General features: G+C 40.4%; 2 protein-coding genes across 5 annotated transcripts in view; one reads left to right on the top strand and one right to left on the bottom strand.

The window, feature by feature from the left end:
- LOC131126501 (laminin subunit alpha-3-like) overlaps nt 1-8,915 on the bottom strand; it is a 58,936-nt gene extending 50,021 nt beyond the window's left edge. For 2 of the 3 annotated variants that reach the window (XM_058069119.1, XM_058069120.1), the window contains exons 1-2: nt 8,307-8,915; nt 6,509-6,661 (exon numbers count right to left, since the gene is read on the bottom strand). In XM_058069119.1, the coding sequence (XP_057925102.1) occupies nt 6,509-6,661; nt 8,307-8,606 (453 nt within the window). In that variant the 5' untranslated portion in view covers nt 8,607-8,915. The remainder of the gene's footprint in view (nt 1-6,508; nt 6,662-8,306) is intronic. The other variant, XM_058069121.1, reaches the window with a different exon arrangement.
- A 236-nt stretch (nt 8,916-9,151) lies between these two features.
- On the top strand, nt 9,152-17,799 carry vps4b (vacuolar protein sorting 4 homolog B). Of its 2 annotated transcripts, XM_058069122.1 has the most exons (13): nt 9,152-9,378; nt 10,368-10,479; nt 10,810-10,910; nt 12,127-12,238; nt 12,310-12,457; nt 12,539-12,597; nt 13,209-13,328; nt 13,404-13,560; nt 13,682-13,830; nt 15,939-16,020; nt 16,088-16,307; nt 16,386-16,526; nt 16,602-17,799. In XM_058069122.1, the coding sequence occupies exons 1-13, from the start codon at nt 9,358-9,360 to the stop codon at nt 16,701-16,703; spliced, it is 1,524 nt and encodes a 507-aa protein (XP_057925105.1). In that variant the 5' UTR covers nt 9,152-9,357; the 3' UTR covers nt 16,704-17,799. The 2 variants fall into 2 exon arrangements, with proteins under 2 accessions (XP_057925105.1, XP_057925106.1); XM_058069123.1 differs by lacking the exons at nt 9,152-9,378; nt 10,368-10,479; nt 10,810-10,910 and adding an exon at nt 11,122-11,354 and having other exon boundaries at nt 16,602-17,796.
- The last annotated feature ends 26 nt before the right edge of the window (nt 17,800-17,825 follow it).

The raw sequence follows: 17,825 nt of genomic DNA, 5'->3' as shown, positions 1-17,825 counted from the left end.
GAGAACTGAAGCACACTCATAAGTAACTTTTAACTTCCTCTACCACTTACCCATTATAATCTGTACAATAGCATTCTGCCTGTTTGTGCAGAGTGCAATTCTTGACAATGCTTTCTGTCAGTCACTCCATTGCAACACGGGCAACCATGCGCCTCCACAGACAAAAGAGAGGAAGTAGACAAATCGGTCATATTCTTGCCAAGAAGCAGGACAAAAGCATAGAAGTATGTTCCTCTGTTTGTTTTAAACTGGTTTTCATTGCCCCACTGTGTGTGTTCAAATAATTGACTTGTTCTGGTAGTAAAATACGGCCAGGGTCCATTGAATTACTTCAATCGAATTAGAAAAAACAAAATAGCAGGTGAGGCAGACCCTAACTTGCCATGATGAAAAATACATTTTTAAAAACTAATACAGTAATAACATCAATAACATATATGTATGTATTTTCTGTGTCATTCCAATCATTTTTAACATTTTCTTAAGTAAAAAACGATGAATTTGCAATTTCCTGATCAAACCTAAGATGGGGCGGCACGGCGTTCGAGTGGTTAGCGCGCAGACCTCACAGCTAGGAGACCAGGGTTCAATTCCACCCTCGGCCATCTCTGTGTGGAGTTTGCATGTTCTCCCCGTGCATGCGTGGGTTTTCTCCGGGTACTCCGGTTTCCTCCCACATTCCAAAAACATGCTAGGTTAATTGGTGACTCCAAATTGTCCATAGGTATGAATGTGAGTGTGAATGGTTGTTTGTCTATATGCCCCCTGTGATTGGCAACCAGTCCAGGGTGTACCCCGCCTCTTGCCGAAAACAGCTGGGATAGGCTCCAGCACGCCCCCATAGCCATAAAAACGGTGATAGTTTTGCAGCTGACGTTTTTACACCATGGGACTCAACCTAACTCTGGATGTGCTAAGAGAATTCAGGATGAAATTCACAGTATCCCAGCTAAGATTGCAGCGGTCAATGTGGAATCTCAACAGCGGATTTCAAGACTGCATTCGTACAGGAGCATGCCATCTAGGGAGTCCATCCATCCATCCATTTTCTATATCGCTTATCCTCACGAGGGTCGCTGGCATGTTGGAGCCTATCCCAGCTGTCTTCAGGCAAGAGGCGGATTACACCCTGGACTGGTCTCCAGCCAATCACAGGGCACATACGTATAGACAAACAACCATTCACATCACACTCACATTCATCATCTAGGAAGTAATTAAAAAAGTCATCGTTTCTTAAATAATTACTTCAATTACTATCAATTGAATTGAATTGTTAAAAAGTTCCCTTTTTTTGTGTCACCCTTTATAATACAGTGGCGACTATGATTAGAGCCATATGCAGTTGTGTCCAACCATATACAGCAGCTTTTTTCCAACAAATTAATGTATATAGATATCTAATTTATTATTGTGCTTTATTTATTATTTCCTTAGCGCATGTCATGTTATCTTGGCAACTCTCATCCCTGTGTGGGGCAGCAAGCTGATGTGAGTGAATTGTTCCCTGTGAACTTTGCCTATCTCAAATGTGCAAATGTGGTGGAAAAAAAAAACAAAAAAAAACACTCTGCCTAATTCTGTTAATCCACTTTGTTGCAACTGCTCATGCAAGATGGAAAATATTTTATTTTACTTGTGATATCAATATGTTGTTGAAAAAAGCACATCATAGCATGGACATTAGTTTACCAAAGAAAATAAAGACAAAGTGCTGATGCTCAACATCGAACAACATCAAATGGCAAGATTGTAGCTTGTAAAGCTTCCAATTAATATGTCCCCAACATCATGCATCATTGATTGTCTTTTCGGGGATGCCAAGTTCAAGTTATGTGTTGACTTTTCGGGTTAAACGCTCTCTCACCACCAAATATATCACATGAGTATTTCAGAGAAAAGAAGAAAGGGTCTGGTCATTTTTTAGCAACGCTTTAGCGAGGGAAAAAAAGGAGGGCCTTGAGAGTGCAGAAAGGATGTCACACAATACCGCCTGGAAGGACACAAAAGGGGGCGACGGCAGCAAATACGACATTCACAGCAACTTTGGTGGGAAGTGGACCCCCTGATTGAAGGGATTAGGTTCCGAGGGAATGCTCCAAAAATTGCATTCTTGAAAGCAGATCACTCAGCTGAGCCAAAGCCATTGCCTGTACCTGAACCTGATCGACCTCCCCTTTCAAACAATGGAAAAACAAGCACAATCAACATTGTCGCCTGCTGAGCAACATTTTTTTTTAATGAAAAAAAAGATGTTCTGCCATCCAATTAAAGCAACAAAAACCGCCACATGAAGCATTCAGGAGTACACTCCAAAAAGTAAGCGCACATTTTTGACACACAAGAAAATGTCAACATTACTAAAACTTTATTCATTCATTCATTTTCGACCGCTTTTCCTCACGAGGGTCGCGGGGGGTGCTGGAGCCTATCCCAGCTGTCTTCGGGCGAGAGGCGGGGTACACCCTGGACTGGTCGCCAGCCAATCACAGGGCACATATAGACAAACAACCATTCACACTCATATTCATACCTACTATGGACAATTTGGAGTCACCAATTACCAACCTAGTATGTTTTTGGAATGTGGGAGGAAATCTGAGTACCCGGAGAAAACCTACGCATGCACGGGGAGAACATGCAAACTCCACACAGAGATGGCCAAGGATGGAATTGAACCCTGGTCTCCTAGCTGTGAGGTCTGCGCGCTAACCACTAGACCACCGTGCTGCCCCTAAAACTTTATATTCACTTCAATTTTGCATAATAGTGGACCTTTAACAGGATCACTATTAAGTGTGGCGATAATTAGTAAGCCTCCACTTTCAGATAAACTGTGAGTCATTTACAAGTGCTTAATAATTGACAGTGGCAAAGTAACCTATTTACAAACCCTTGGAAAGGGAATCCTTAGGGTGATGTGGCACTAAAACGACTAATGTCCGACAGTCCCTCGGCAGCAAGGACAGAAGCAGCTCATCAGATGGTCTACAGACAGCAATAAGCCTGCTATGTTTGCCTCACATGCTCAGATCACTCAGGCAGATAAGCACATCCTCTTAAAATACATTCCCCAGAAAAAATGAGTGATACATGGTATCAGTGGAGAACAATGGCTTGACTGCTGCATGGGAATTGTTTTGTGATAGCTAAGTGTTCCCGAAAAAGAAGTCAGTATTTTGGTGCAGACATACAGTGTGTGCATGAGTTTAGGACAGGGCGGCTCATTTACGGTACTTGTGCTTTTCATGTGAGTGGATGGGCAATCACATCATCATTACAGGACAGACTCAGGCTCTTTCAATACTAGTGCAGTCACTCAGACTCCAATATATACCACTGACTGCCTCATAGAAGGCCCTTTGCAACATATTTATCCCCTGGCGGTATTATTGTCTGTTAGTCACCATACGAGGTCTTTGGTGATGTATTTTTTGCCACTTATTCCAAAATCATAGGACTCACAATCCAAGTCTGCAGTGACTTAATGCACATATCACGTATTATCAAGGTACTATTAAGAATGTTTCATTTGTTTTTATACGTTTGTGACAATTAAGAATGCTAAAAACTGAGGCTAATCTTATAGTGATGGGAATGGGAACCGTATCTCAGCTTCCTAAAATGAAGACAGCTCCCAAATTTTGCACATCAGATTTTTTTTGTTGCTTAAATTGATTGAAATTACGTGTGAAAGGAATTCTTCTTTCTCTTTCGGCTTTTCCCTTCAGGGGTCGCCACAGTAAATCAATCGCCTCCTTCCGACCTGTCTTCCGCATCCATCTCTCTAACACCAACTACCCTCATGTCCTCCTTCACTACATCCATAAACCTCCTCTTTGGTCTTCCTCTACGCCTCCTACCTGGCAGCATCCTTCTACCAATATATTCACTATCTCTCCTCTGGACATGTCCCAACCATCTCAGTCTGGCCTCTCAGACTTTATCTCCAAGGCCTCTAACATGTAATGTCCCTCTGATGTACTCCTTCCTGATCCTATCCATCCTGGTCACTCCCAATGAGAATCTCAGCATCCTCATCTCTGCTATCTCCGGTTCTGCTTCCTGTCTTTCCCTCAGTGGCACTGTCTCTAGACCAAACAACATCGCTGGTCAAGAGACAAAAAATAATGACGGCTAATTCACTCCCAAGAATCGACTTTAAGAGCCGTTTTGTTCGCAAACAAGCCATCACTATAAGCTTTAGCATGATGGAAATTGTCTTTTAACAATGAGTTGACAGTGGCGGAGCGACGTGGTGGCCAGTGGTTGCCACCATTGGTCACTCCCCGGCCACCCCAGCAGTGACAGCGCTAGATAAGAAAATTTCAGGTATCATCTATGTACTTATTATTGTCTCAGCTTGCCCACCCCAATGAAAATTTTCTGGCTTTAACATTGACGGTGGTTAACTTATTTGTACACTTGTATGAATGTTAAGCACCGGCAAATGTTGGTTTTACAGTTACAGTACAGATTTATGATAGCAAGTATCCATGAAGTACATTACAGATATCACTGTGTGGGAGTTCAAAGTTTGGACATTTTCTTTGGGTTTTCTCCCCCCTTTGCTTCCTTTCCAACTGGTTCCCGTATAGAATCATATAAATAAAAGAACATCTGACCAAACACGAATAGTTGGAAATATTTTTTTCTATACACTTGGCAGACCATCACATTTTTATTCAGAAGCTGAGCGGAAACGGCTTTCAAGAAAAAGTAGAAACAAATTCTGTCTTTGAACCTCAGCATATGCATCAACAGTGCCATTATCTAATTGATCTCGAGGCAGCTGTATAGAAAAAGCCACCTGCGCTGATCTTGAAAGAAACCACAGAACTTATCCAGCTGCTTCCAGGCTGCCCATATATTCCGCCAATAATACAATTTTGTTTTATAATATATCTATAGAACAACCAGGGATTTCCTGAAAAGTCAAACAGTGGTGCAATCAGGACCTGCCAGATGCCAGAAGACACTCGGTAACAGCATCACTCTGCAAACGCCTTCCTGCACCTTTATGTCTGTCAGGCTTCTTCAGAAGTATTTTTTGAGTATGTTTACTTTTTTACTTGACTTTAACTTTGTTACACGTTTGATAACGCAAAAACATTTTACTTAAGGTTTTACAAGACCAAGCAAATTTGTTCACTTTATATTATTTGCTCTGTATTGTTTTGAAATGGGGCTGCACGGCGAACGAGTGGTTAGCTCACAGACCGAACAGCTAGGAGACCAGGGTTCAATTCCATCCTTGGCCATCTCTGTGTGGAGTTTGCATGTTCTCCCCGTGCATGCGTGGGTTTTCTCTGGGTACTCCGGTTTCCTCCCATATTCCAAAAACATGCTAGGTTAATTGGTGACTCCAAATTGTCTATAGGTATGAATGTGAGTGTGAATGGTTGTTTGTCTATATGTGCCCTGTGATTGGCTCCAGCACCCCCCGCGACCCTTGTGAGGAAAAGCGGTAGAAAATGAATGAATGAATGTTTTGAAATGAGAACAACTTGGAAGTTGTCACATTACAAAATGTGTCCGACTTCAAAATTTTACAGATGGTAAAATAAGTTTGAATGAATTATCCTTAGGGGGGCTGTAACACTGGTGGACAAAGACAGGACCACATAATTTGCTGTGTTAGCGCCAACATTTAACTGATTTTCACCTCTTAATTTATCAAGAGCACATTTTCTGTTTCATTTTTACCACAATTACTAAAAAAAATAAATGACACTTCACAAAGACACCGCTAGAATCTCTATACCTCTGTGTTTTCAGTAGAATAGAGAAGAAATGGAATGTGAGCATTGTTTTTACAACAATGCTGGTAGTAAGTGATATTGTTAAAAAGTAAAATGTGTGTAACAGGTGTGTGAGGTAGTGGTGCTAGTGAGGCGTGACAGTGTAGTCGCAAGTGAAACATCTCGCCATGTCCTTCATAGTGAGCTGTAATGCAATGTAACGCTCCCAAATACACCAAGCATTACCACATAATAAAACCAGTCGTCCACCCCAAAGGCTCTGCACACGTCCAGCCACATGTATGTGGATTATATTTAGCTATGCGGGGGTCTTCGCTCAGCTTAGGGTGTCCAAAAGCATGAAAATAGAAAAGCCTGCAACACACTTTGTGGCACCGTCCGTCAAAGAGAAAAACAACAGTCAGGCCTCTGTGTGAATTCCTCACAGTTGATAATTGGGCATGAGGTGCAAAATTTAACGGGCCGCGAGCCAAAATCCTGCCACGGGTCGAGATGGAAGCATATTTGCCAGCCACGGGGGTGTGAATCTGATTCCTGGCATGCATCCCGCTCCGTATTATTCACATGACGAACCACTGCATGGGCTGACAACGCTCTAAGTCAAAACAAGCACTCAACACCTTTGGCCTACGTGTCAATGAAAACTCTCTGGGTCAAATGAAGCAAAACTTTTCAACACAAAGCAGCAAAATCAGCAGTTATTATGACTATCATGCAAATACATCAATAAGATGTGCTCAACTTACTTGCCCCAGGTCCAGGGTGACGCTGACCTCGTTGTAGCCTAACCCCTTGGACAGTGGAGGACTCTGCCACCAGCGCTCTGTCCCATCAATGGCGTTGGTCACCGGGTGGGCTTTGCTTGGGTCAGCAGCGTTGCAGTAGTCACAAAACTGGCCCTGTGTTGTATAGTAATTTACAAAAGGTCGGTTAGGACACAAAAACAAAACTGAACAATGTCTGTGCATGTGTTTTACTTTTTATTTTGCATTGTATAACGTTGTTGTTATCAAAAGGAGCAGCAACCTCTTAGCAATTATTGAAGATAGATTTGACTTGTAAGAGTGGTTACCTTACTTTTACACTTGTTACTTGGGTCCCGGAACGGAATATATCTATGTTAAACAAATGGGATTGTGTACAACATGTAAAATTGCCTCTTTACAGTTGACGCTTGACCTTTACATTTTGGAGACATGGCTGGAATCATCTTTGGGGTATAATCAGCCCCCATTTAGTTCAGCATTTAACCTAATGGATAGTCGTATCTTGATGGACAGAATTTTAGTTCTCTCAATCTGAAAAACTATACAAAAAGTGTAAATTTAGAGTTGCAAGGATACTGTTACACCCTTGACGCAGCTTTGGAAGATACTTTTAACAACAGTTACAGTATCTCACAAAGGCAAGTATTTCTGAAAGGACAATACCATATAAATTAATATTTGATATACAATACATTTGAGTAGCAACTGTACAGTTTGCAGTTTACTACCCACTGAAAATGACTCTACACAGTCGTTATTGACATACATGCTGACGACACCACAAGTGTGCAGCAATATTGCATATAGTCAAACATGGTGGTGGGAGTGTCTTGGTCTGGGCTGCACGAGTGCTGTCTGTACAGAAGAGCTAAGGTTCACTGAGACATTGAAACATGAATCGGGTGCATTGTGAAGCACGGCATGATCCTATCCCTTGGGAAACTTGACGGTTTTTCAACATAAGGAGCTTGACTCCGCCTCCAAGATGACAAGTACCTTGCTGAGGAGGCTGACCTCGATTGAGCATCTGTGGGGTATCCTCAAGCAGAAGGAAGAAAGTTGGTGGAGCAGTGATAGATGTCTAACAACCAGCAGCTCCACTAGTGATATCATCATCATGGAGGAGCAACAACCCGTGCATTTGGTGAATTTCAAGCCCAAGAGGATTAAGACTGTGCTAAATAACAATAGTGTACTCACTTGTGTTGCTAGTTTTTTAGACAACATGCTTGAGTCAATCCAGTGGCTAGTAAATCTAACCCGCTATACAAGATGTACATTGACTATTCTAAAAGTAAACAAGTAAACAAGTTTAATTTCCATAGAATTGTCCCTTGGAGCTACTGGAACATGGGGGCGGATTCTTTTTGTGCAATATTGTATATGAAATACTGCATCCAGGGGCTAAAGTATCTCACGATCATATCATTACTACACAATGAAACAAAAATATGCATTCAAAACATGAGGTTAGGTCTGAAGAGATTAAGTGTAGTTTGTACCCAGAGGGGCAGAAATGGACTCCTGCTGTTATTCAAAGTTGGCATTAGGGATTGAGAAGTGTGTGTTCCATTGTGGGACTGTATTTCTTCTTAAAGTGATGTAGAGCCCTCCATAGTCTAAAAGAGCTGAAGGCTATTTCCTTCCCCAACAATAGAGCGAAACTTAAGGATATCTGGCAGTTAAATGCTAATTATATAACGGCAGTTTCCCAAATGAGAACTTTAGCAGGGAATCGCTAGGAACGGTACGGTGTTTGACCCCATCATGTCCTTACCCGTATATTTTGAGTAAGAACTCCAGCGGTGGGTCCTCCAACAAGTTTGCAGTACAAATCAGATCTCGGTGTCCCGAAGTCATCCTTCCCGCAGGTGGCTGTTGCAGAAATCCTCGATCCATGTGCCAGGTTGAAGTAGGGTGGACTCAAACTAAAACCACTGAGCCCACTCGTGGTTTCTTGTCCGTTTGTGAACCTGGAGGGAATAGTGGTGACAAAAACAGCGAGAAGAAGATGAGTCCCGGTCAGCCCTCTATCCATGATCCACATTACAGGTCCCTGAGTGCAGGTCTTGGTCATGTGAAGAAGCCCATGAAGAGACGCGTCCTGGTGGGCTGCGCCATTTACGCGCGATAATCCCTCGGTTGGACACTTTCCCTCAAAGTCTAGACTTCAACTTGGCTGAAGGTAAAAGGGGATTGTTACTGAAAAGTGCAAGAGGGTCCTCTCTCACTGACGCTCTCAGGTGTCGACTTCTGACTGGCTGGTTGGAAGCTCGCACAAAGGTCTCCAATCAGGATGTGCATACACTTTTATAATAAAGTAGCTTGTTTTTTTGTTTCATTTTTCTAAATAAGCACAAAACATGACTGCAAATAAAGCTGGTCGTTTAATTATTAGATATTATTGTGGCATTTAGATCCTGCTTTAGAGGACTTGTAAAGGAGATCCTCCAGCAGCAGTGCAGAAATGAATCATTTAGCGACCTCTAGTGGTAGACCTGTGTATCGCGTGTTTTGTTTTTGAGGGGCGTGACTTAAGTTCAGGTTTAAATGTCACTTTTGAAACTAGAGCTGACTTACTGAGTTGCACTTTTCTTTTACCGAGTGTTGCGTTTTGTGTCATAATTGTAAAATAACAATAATCAAACAGTGTGGTGTGAATCTTGTGGTGGAACTTGCAGGACAACAATTAGTGACTCACTCACTGCCATGTTTTCCAGCCTGGGACGTTTGTGTCATACTCAACCAGGAACTTACGTCGTGCTGCTTGACAGTGGCGACGGGCAGGGTTTGAATCTGTTTTATTTCGGGTCCTACTAGACTCCAACATGGAGCCCACCAATCTACAGGTAGGAGGAACTTTCAGTGTTTGACTTTATTCTGTGCAGTCATAGCGGAAGTGGAGGGAACTTTAAAAAAAACAAATTTATAGCAAATGTCTTCCTGTAACATACATATACGTATTCTCACATTTACTAGTTAAATCTATACAAATAACCATGTTGTTGTGTCAAGGACCAAAAGGTCCCTTTTAAATAATGACATTCCGTGTTGACTCGTACATTCTCATGCTTTCACTCATTAAACAATTACAGCCTAGTCGCCATTATTTCGTTGTAGCTAATGTTGGCAGCAGTTGTTTTTATGCACTGTAAATATAGGTGAATCTGCACTGTGGAGGATAAATAATATGATTACATATAATAAATATATATATGTATATATATATATATATATATGTATGTATGTATACATATGTATATAATATATATGTTCCTGAATACAATGTGAGTAAACACTATCATTGTATGAATGAACCAGCTTAGTAATAGTAACAATGCACAATAAAGTATCTCCAGTTTGTTGGCAGTAAGGGAAATCTGTATCCCAAGCATTTTTGTAGTCTTGGTCATAGTTATTGCAAGCAAGAGTATCTCTGTAAAATCCCTTGTTTATTTGTTTATGTTCAGTAAAATACATTTTTTAAAATTAATTTCTACATGAAATTCACTCATATTTGCAATTAGTATGACAATATTAATTTAATTATTGCATTAATACGCTATAAAATAATTATTCAACTTTACTGTTGTCATTTTCATGATGATTGTCCAAGTCAAATTGCATTTGGCCCAAATAGATTAATTAATTATACTATAATATATGACTTAATAGGTTTATTACAATATAATGGTTTCAATACAAGAGCTACTAATTTAAAGTTTATTATTTTGTTTACTGTTTTCTATGTCATACCTTTTGTCCCTTATACAGATAAATGTGTGATTTTAACCAGCCATCAGTGTGTTACATGTCGTGCAAACATGTTGTTTTTCAGAAAGCTATAGCGGTGGCACAGAAGGCAGCACAGGAAGACCAGGCCGGCAACTATGAGGAGGCCATTCGCTCTTACAAACACGCTGTCAAGTACTTTTTACACATTTTAAATCGTGAGTCACTGTGCATGGACATGCATCTCAAAAACTGTCTCAATAAATTATGAGTTTGTTGTACATCTTTGTTGTTCACTGTCCTGGCTGCTCAGCACAATATGACAAATGCATTGTGCATTTTTACACTTTGACAGATAAGAATGTTCAAATGTTACCTTTTATGATGGTGACAGTTTAAAGCTGGGACAGATTAATTTATTTTTATTGTTTCCTATGGGGAAATTGCTTTGAAATACTGTATGACTAAATTAGAGGACAACATTCCGACAGAGACAAATGGATCACACTGATAAATTCCAATGAATGCTATGTCATTCTTTTCTCCAGGTGAGCCCCAGGGTAAAGATGGCAATCAGAAAATCAGAGACAAATGTAAGGAGTACCTGGACCGAGCGGAAGAACTACAGGAGTACCTAGTCTATAAAGAGGTTGATACAGTTCTAGTTCTTGTGCAAATGTGGACATAACTTGATGGTGATTAAGTATGTATAAGTGTGGATTTCTACATTGAAATGTCACACAACACTGTACAGAAATTGATCATGAGCAGGCCATAAAATAAGTGGCATAAGAGTCAGATTGGGGTTTGTAGCCGTTTAAAAACAAGTCCAGTGACGTAAATTGAAGAGAGGCTACGTCGTGACGTCACCACATTCCCTGTGCGCAAGGAGACGCTTTTCAATGCGGAAGTTCCGTCCTGGAAAGAAAGTCGACTACAGGAACGAAAACAAGTCACAGAACAATTCGATTTATCTGTTGACGACTTTAGTTGATATCTCGTTTTTTAAAAGGTAGTTTATAAAGTGATTCTATCGTTTTTGGGGGGAGCGGACAAGTGATCAGCCCTCATGGCGGCCAACAATAATTTACAGGTAAGTGGAGGACCAACCCCGAAGCTGGTTCAACATTTCGGGACAGAAAACACAACAGTATTATTTTACAACACTCACCGAATCATCTGTTGTCTTTTTGATTGTGATATTTATTTAAATCAGGGTGGTACTTGCGTGCTTATCGAAAGAAGGAACGCAGCATTAGCTGCTAATTAGCCTCTTTAGCTCGCTTAGTCGTAGCTAACTTGGACAGTAGTTCGGAAAGTCTTTAAAATATCTTAAAATATGTTTCTACACATCTTTTTCGTCCATATATAAGATGAAGACTAATATTTTACAGCGTCATACCCTCCGTCGTGTTATATTAGCGTGAGCTTTTGTTGACAGCGACGGCTAATGATACTAGCATGTTGTTTCTGCGGTGCTATGAGGTGACTCTAGCCAAAACACGGCAAAGTAAACTTGTTTTAAGTAATTCCCAATATCAAATGAGAAAATGTTATTAACACTCTAAGCCAAATGTAGCCAATAAGAAGTGGAAAGTGCACAGTGTGTCAGGTGCTGGGTGGCACTCCTACCGTGGTGTCGTCACGCAGAACCGTCACAGAGCGACCCCTCTGATTGCATAAGATCGTAACGTAACAATTTACATTTCATTTATTTACAATCAACATTTCTGACAACATTACCTTGCTGTTAGTGTTAAATTTGCACTTTCAACTTAAACATTCAAATTGGTCTTGAAAGTGTCACTCACCCTAGTTTATATGTGACTTCATCTGACATGTTTGACTGTGATTTGTGTCTGTAGAAAGCCATCGATCTCGCCAGCAAGGCGGCTCAAGAGGATAAAGCCCAGAACTATGAGGAGGCCCTGCGAATGTACCAAGCCGCTGTCCAGTACTTCCTCCATGTGGTTAAATGCAAGTCTGAAAATTTGTATTTCATGCACATCGACGGCGAAAAGTAACTTCTGAATTGATTCCCTATGCAGACGAAGCACAAGGTGACAAAGCGAAACAGAGCATTCGAGCCAAATGTGCCGAATATTTGGACAGGGCAGAGAAGCTGAAAGAGTATCTCAAGAAAAAAGAGAAGGCTCCCGCTAAACCCGTCAAAGAGTCACAATCTGATGACAAAGGGTGCGTTTGAGGGTGGGGCATGGTCCTGTCAGGTCAGGCACACGTTTCTTCAATCTATTTAATTCTGTTTGCATTGCTCAGGAATGAAAGCGATGACGGTGATGATCCAGAGAAAAAGAAAATGCAGAATCAATTGTCAGGTTTGTGAATCGCACTCTGCAACACTGGTATACCTTAAGTGGTAGGGGACAATATAAAACATATATTGTTTGAGTAATACACATGCTTTTTTGCAATAAACCTTCAATGTTGTAATACTACACCCATTGCACAACGAAATGGGATGCAGTAACAGAAGCTGTATCAAAAATCCTGCATTAACACAGATGGTAATGCTCATTTTTGATTGGAAAGTCCAACTTAAATGCTCATAGGGGAGCCAACGAGTTGGTTCTCATGCACGAGCATAGGTATGTGTACCCAATCTGTGGTACAGTCAATCTCCTGGCCATTATTAAAACCAGAATGACTCAAAATGCTCCACAACATCACAGACCTATTATTATGGCGGTCAGTCCTCCCGTCAGATAATATTCATCACTGCCACCAGAATGACTTGATATAAGCCACATTTAGGAAAGTTGCAGCACTGTGTTATTAAGTGATTCATCATGTTATATATATATATATATATATATAGCTTTTTTTTTATATACATGACCTTATTGCGTATCTGAGCCTGTTGTTGTGTCTAGTGAGTGTCTGTATTAATCAAATGTGTCAGTGATGTAATAGTAATGCTTTTAACCAGGTGCTATTGTAATGGAGAAGCCAAACATCAAGTGGGATGATGTTGCGGGATTAGAAGGGGCCAAGGAGGCCCTGAAAGAAGCTGTGATCCTTCCAATCAAATTCCCTCACCTATTTACAGGTATACCATGGCATGGAACTAAATCACTAATTGGTCTCAAGTTCAAATGAAACAACTAGTTCGGTTCATTGACAGGAAAGAGAACTCCATGGAGAGGGATCCTACTCTTTGGACCACCAGGAACAGGAAAGTCCTATTTGGCTAAAGCTGTCGCCACAGAAGCAAACAATTCAACCTTCCTGTCTGTCTCCTCGGCTGATCTCGTGTCCAAATGGTTGGGAGAGAGCGAAAAGTGAGTTGCATTTTACTAACAAACCTCAAAGGCTATGACAGTGAAATATGAAACTGTTTTAAGCTGCAGCATACTTCCAGTGGTAAGTTGAATTCATGAAAGCCTTGTTTCTGCATTCCAGGTTGGTCAAGAATCTGTTCGCCCTGGCGAGGGAACACAAGCCTTCCATCATCTTCATTGACGAGATTGACTCTCTGTGTGGCTCCAGAAGTGAGAATGAGAGCGAGGCAGCGCGTCGTATCAAGACAGAGTTTCTGGTGCAGATGCAAGGTCTGTCTGATGGCTGCAAAATTTAAAACACCAACGGGCGCTTACTGGTGCTCTGAATAAACAGTGGGATTGGCCGAATCGCTACCGGGGGGAGGTGTTAGAATGCATGCGATTGGTCTGTGCATTCCTTGTGGACCGACATTTATTGTGAGGACCAACTGTTAAAGTAAGGCTACAGTGAATCACCCAAAAGTTCTGTAGTTTGTGAAAATAATTAAATAATAGGTCTTGGTCGGTATAGACATGTTTACGTATCCCATTTAAAAAGCGAAACAAAAAGTTGGTGCACATCAGTGTACACTTTTAGAAAACTAAAATGACAAAATAGAGGACTGGACCAATAGTTTATAAAACTCAGTCACAAAACAAAGTACAATTTGAAATGTATTCCAACTCTGCATGCATGACCTAAGCATGATGATTTTTCCCACAAATTGAAACAAAAAAAAGAACACGATAATGGTGGTAACTCATTTATCTCATTAATTATGTTACATTTTAAAGTGTAATTAATGCATGCGCACCAGAGCAAGTATGATGGCAGACAGAGTTCTCCACCATGCTTCGGAACACAGTGAAGGTTCCCCACTCAGCCACAGTCTGCACTGTTTTATAACTTCATTCTGACCTGAACACATCAACAGCAGTACAATTCCAACACCATATACTATATTTATCTCTAAGTCACACATCAAAGTAGGTTTGGATTGCAAAGCTAAAGTGAGCGTAAAGCACTTTAATGTGTAGATCCAATCCGACCTCGCGCACTACCACTTCCATATTACGTGTACCGTTTTCCCTTATTTATCGCCGTTAATTTGTTCCATACCTGACAGTGATGAGTCAATTTGCATAAAGGAGTCAATATTAATAAATTGAATATTTTTGTAGTTAGTGCATAGAAAACCTGTTTGACCTTCTAAATATGATTTTTACCTTGGAGCATCGTAGACATGAAATAATAATGCACAGGCTACAAGATTGCTGCAGGGATACAAGAGACAGTCACTGCTTTAAACATAGCATGCTACTGAACTACCTAGTTAGCCTCCAATTCATGTATTCAAAAGTTAAAGTGATTCAAACGGAGTGGGGAAGGAGGACATAGTAAGAAGCCAAACATTTACCACTTCCACACGGAATGAGAGGATAACTTTATTCTTTTTACTCTGTCATGTTGGACATGCCATGAATGACTCTAAGCAGCGTGAAGGTAATGTAATATAATGTCATGTCTCAGCAATGTAACGTTAATGACACCGAGTGACCAGAATACGACATAACAATAACATCCGACCAGTCATCCTCTATGCCGCTTATCGTCATTGACATATAACTTACCTTTCAATATTTTTTTCACTAATAATAGTCTGCAGTCAATCACAAAACAATGGCCGTTAATTAATTTTGAAATAACCACAATGCAAGGGACAACTGTATTATCATTCACATTCGTCTGGCTGCCCTGCTCTTGCAAGACAGCTTTTCTCTAAACAAAGAAATATTGTCACATTTTAATCTCGCAAGAGCTTGACACCCCTATCAGCTACTATCTTGCATGCACCTTGTAATATCATTTTTGCAGGACACTCATTTTATCCTTGTTTTTTTTTTAATTACACCACAACAAAAAATTGGAAAAACATACCGTTTGCCTTGTCTGCCAATGTTTCACTTTGCCTCACAACTCACCACCAAAGTGAAACGTTAACAGTGGAGCCCTATCTGAGCACTGAATCACATGGGGAGAAAAATGCTGCTGCAGCATAACTAGATGCAAACTTAACAGTGTTTAAACTTATGGCCACACCTGATGTCAGAGAAGATGTACATGTTTTATTTCTATGGTAATGATATAGGTTTGGTTTATTTTGGAACATGCTTAGGAAAGTTCAATAAGGAACACCACAATATGGTTAGACTTGTACAATTCAAGGTAAACTCCACATACTGATATGCTAAAATAGATTTGTGTTTTTTTTTGTGTTCTCAATGGGCAAAGGTGGGACTTCCCTAAGGAAAGGTTTATTAAAAGATAATTATCATATTACCATTCAAATGAAATACAATTCCAGGTGACAATATCATTTTTGGTTTTGTACTTTTAGGTGTTGGAAATGATAATGAAGGAGTGCTGGTGCTCGGGGCAACAAATATTCCATGGACCCTAGACTCTGCCATCAGAAGAAGGTACTGACTGTTACTTGCTGCAAGTTGTTGTGTTATTCACTCACCTACATTCATTCACCAACCTCAGATTTGAGAAGAGGATCTACATTCCACTGCCGGAAGAGCATGCACGCTCCTTCATGTTCAAGCTCCACCTGGGTTCCACCCCCAACAGTCTCACCGAATCTGATTTTATCACATTGGGCAAGAAAACAGACGGCTACTCAGGCGCAGATGTCAGTATCATCGTAAGAGACGCTCTAATGCAGCCAGTTAGAAAGGTCCAGGCAGCCACTCACTTTAAAAGGGTATGTTTGTTCTTCATTTTATGTCACAGCTTGAGGCTTTATGTGCTTAGGATTCATTGTTATCTTGTGGTTTCAAAGGTGAATGGGCCGTCGAGATCTGATCCCAAAATGGTTGTACATGACCTCTTGACTCCTTGTTCACCGGGGGACCCCAATGCTATTGAAATGACATGGATGGATGTCCCTGGAGAAAAGCTTATGGAACCTGTAGTTTGCATGGTAAGGAATTGTAATGAGGCCTTAACCCTGTTTTCATTGATGAAATGATGTGTATCAATTCTTCTGTCTTTGCAGTCTGACATGCTGAGATCTCTGTCCAACACCAAGCCAACTGTCAATGAACAAGATCTGGATAAACTGAAAAAATTCACAGAGGACTTTGGACAAGAAGGCTAGTTTCATCATTTTGAACTGGGCCAAACCAAAGCAAAAGAATTGCAATGTTATATTTACTGTTTTTTTTTCCCTGTCTCATCTTAAACTATTCACTATGCCTTGAAGTTCGTAGAGCACGATTTCTACAACTTTTATTCGTACTCGGCCTTCAACATACCGTAAAAGACCTTTAGCATCATAACATCATTAGGAATTTGGAACGATGTTGAACTTATGCACTTCAGGTGGTGATGTCAAAAATACCAAGGCTACACACAGTTCTTGTCACTAGACCAATAAATGTCCCACTTTCTCTATTTTGTATTAATAAGCAACAAGCATTTTATATAATATACTCTATTTTGTGGAACATATTCATAGGCTAGGTGAGTGAAGCAGCATGACTATATACAATTTCTTGTAATGTGCGTATAGTCTCAAGGTGGTAAGTATACTATAGGGATTTAAGACTATAGAAGTACTCTAGATGAGAGCTACATTCGAGACTACCGCTGTTTTAAATTCTTGTCTTGGAGATTCACAACAATTGTGCATCATGTTCATTACAGCTATTAGGAAGGAATCACCAAAGGTGCCAGGCCAGCATAATAATGTTCAACATATTTAAGGACTCCAAAGTGTGTTGCCCAGTTTGTCTTTTTATCACATTCTACTGAACGTTTCATGTTTTTATCAATATGAACCAATGCTGGCTATTAACTGCTAAAAAGCCTTATAGAAAGATGACGTTGTGCATTACCTTAAGTACATCTTCGATTAAAAGTGACATCATACATCCTGTGCCTTCTAGAGAAGCTGCAATGTTTATTTTTATATCACTTTCTCACAATTGCTCCTAGTGCTTTGGCGACAAGTACATTGTCACTACAACTAAAAGATGTGTATTACTTGCACAAATAATGTATGCTCTCGGACAGAATGTACAACTCTTGCTTCTACAGTGTGCATACTTTCTTTGAGTTGTGATGGGGAATTTTTCACTGTAAAGATTATATACAAATGGAAAACAAATTGATTTTTTTTGGTCTTTTTAAGAGGTCAGCTTTGCTTGTTGTACTTCCGTTTTTCGTTTCTGAAATGTAAATAAAAATACATAAGTTTAAAAAAATGCAGGCTTTTTGT

The sequence above is a fragment of the Doryrhamphus excisus genome, chromosome 3 (assembly GCF_030265055.1).
Source record: "Doryrhamphus excisus isolate RoL2022-K1 chromosome 3, RoL_Dexc_1.0, whole genome shotgun sequence".
NCBI classification, from domain to species: domain Eukaryota; kingdom Metazoa; phylum Chordata; class Actinopteri; order Syngnathiformes; family Syngnathidae; genus Doryrhamphus; species Doryrhamphus excisus.
This window is presented reverse-complemented; position numbering and strand designations above follow the sequence as displayed.

What these genes read in the sequence shown, in the direction of transcription:
- vps4b (XM_058069122.1), top strand. Translation starts at nt 9,358, where the DNA reads ATGGAGCCCACCAATCTACAG. An exon ending in TCACAATCTGATGACAAAGG is followed by an intron (nt 12,458 to 12,538) that starts GTGCGTTTGAGG and finishes TGCATTGCTCAG; the next exon opens with GAATGAAAGCGATGACGGTG. An exon ending in TGGAACCTGTAGTTTGCATG is followed by an intron (nt 16,527 to 16,601) that starts GTAAGGAATTGT and finishes CTGTCTTTGCAG; the next exon opens with TCTGACATGCTGAGATCTCT.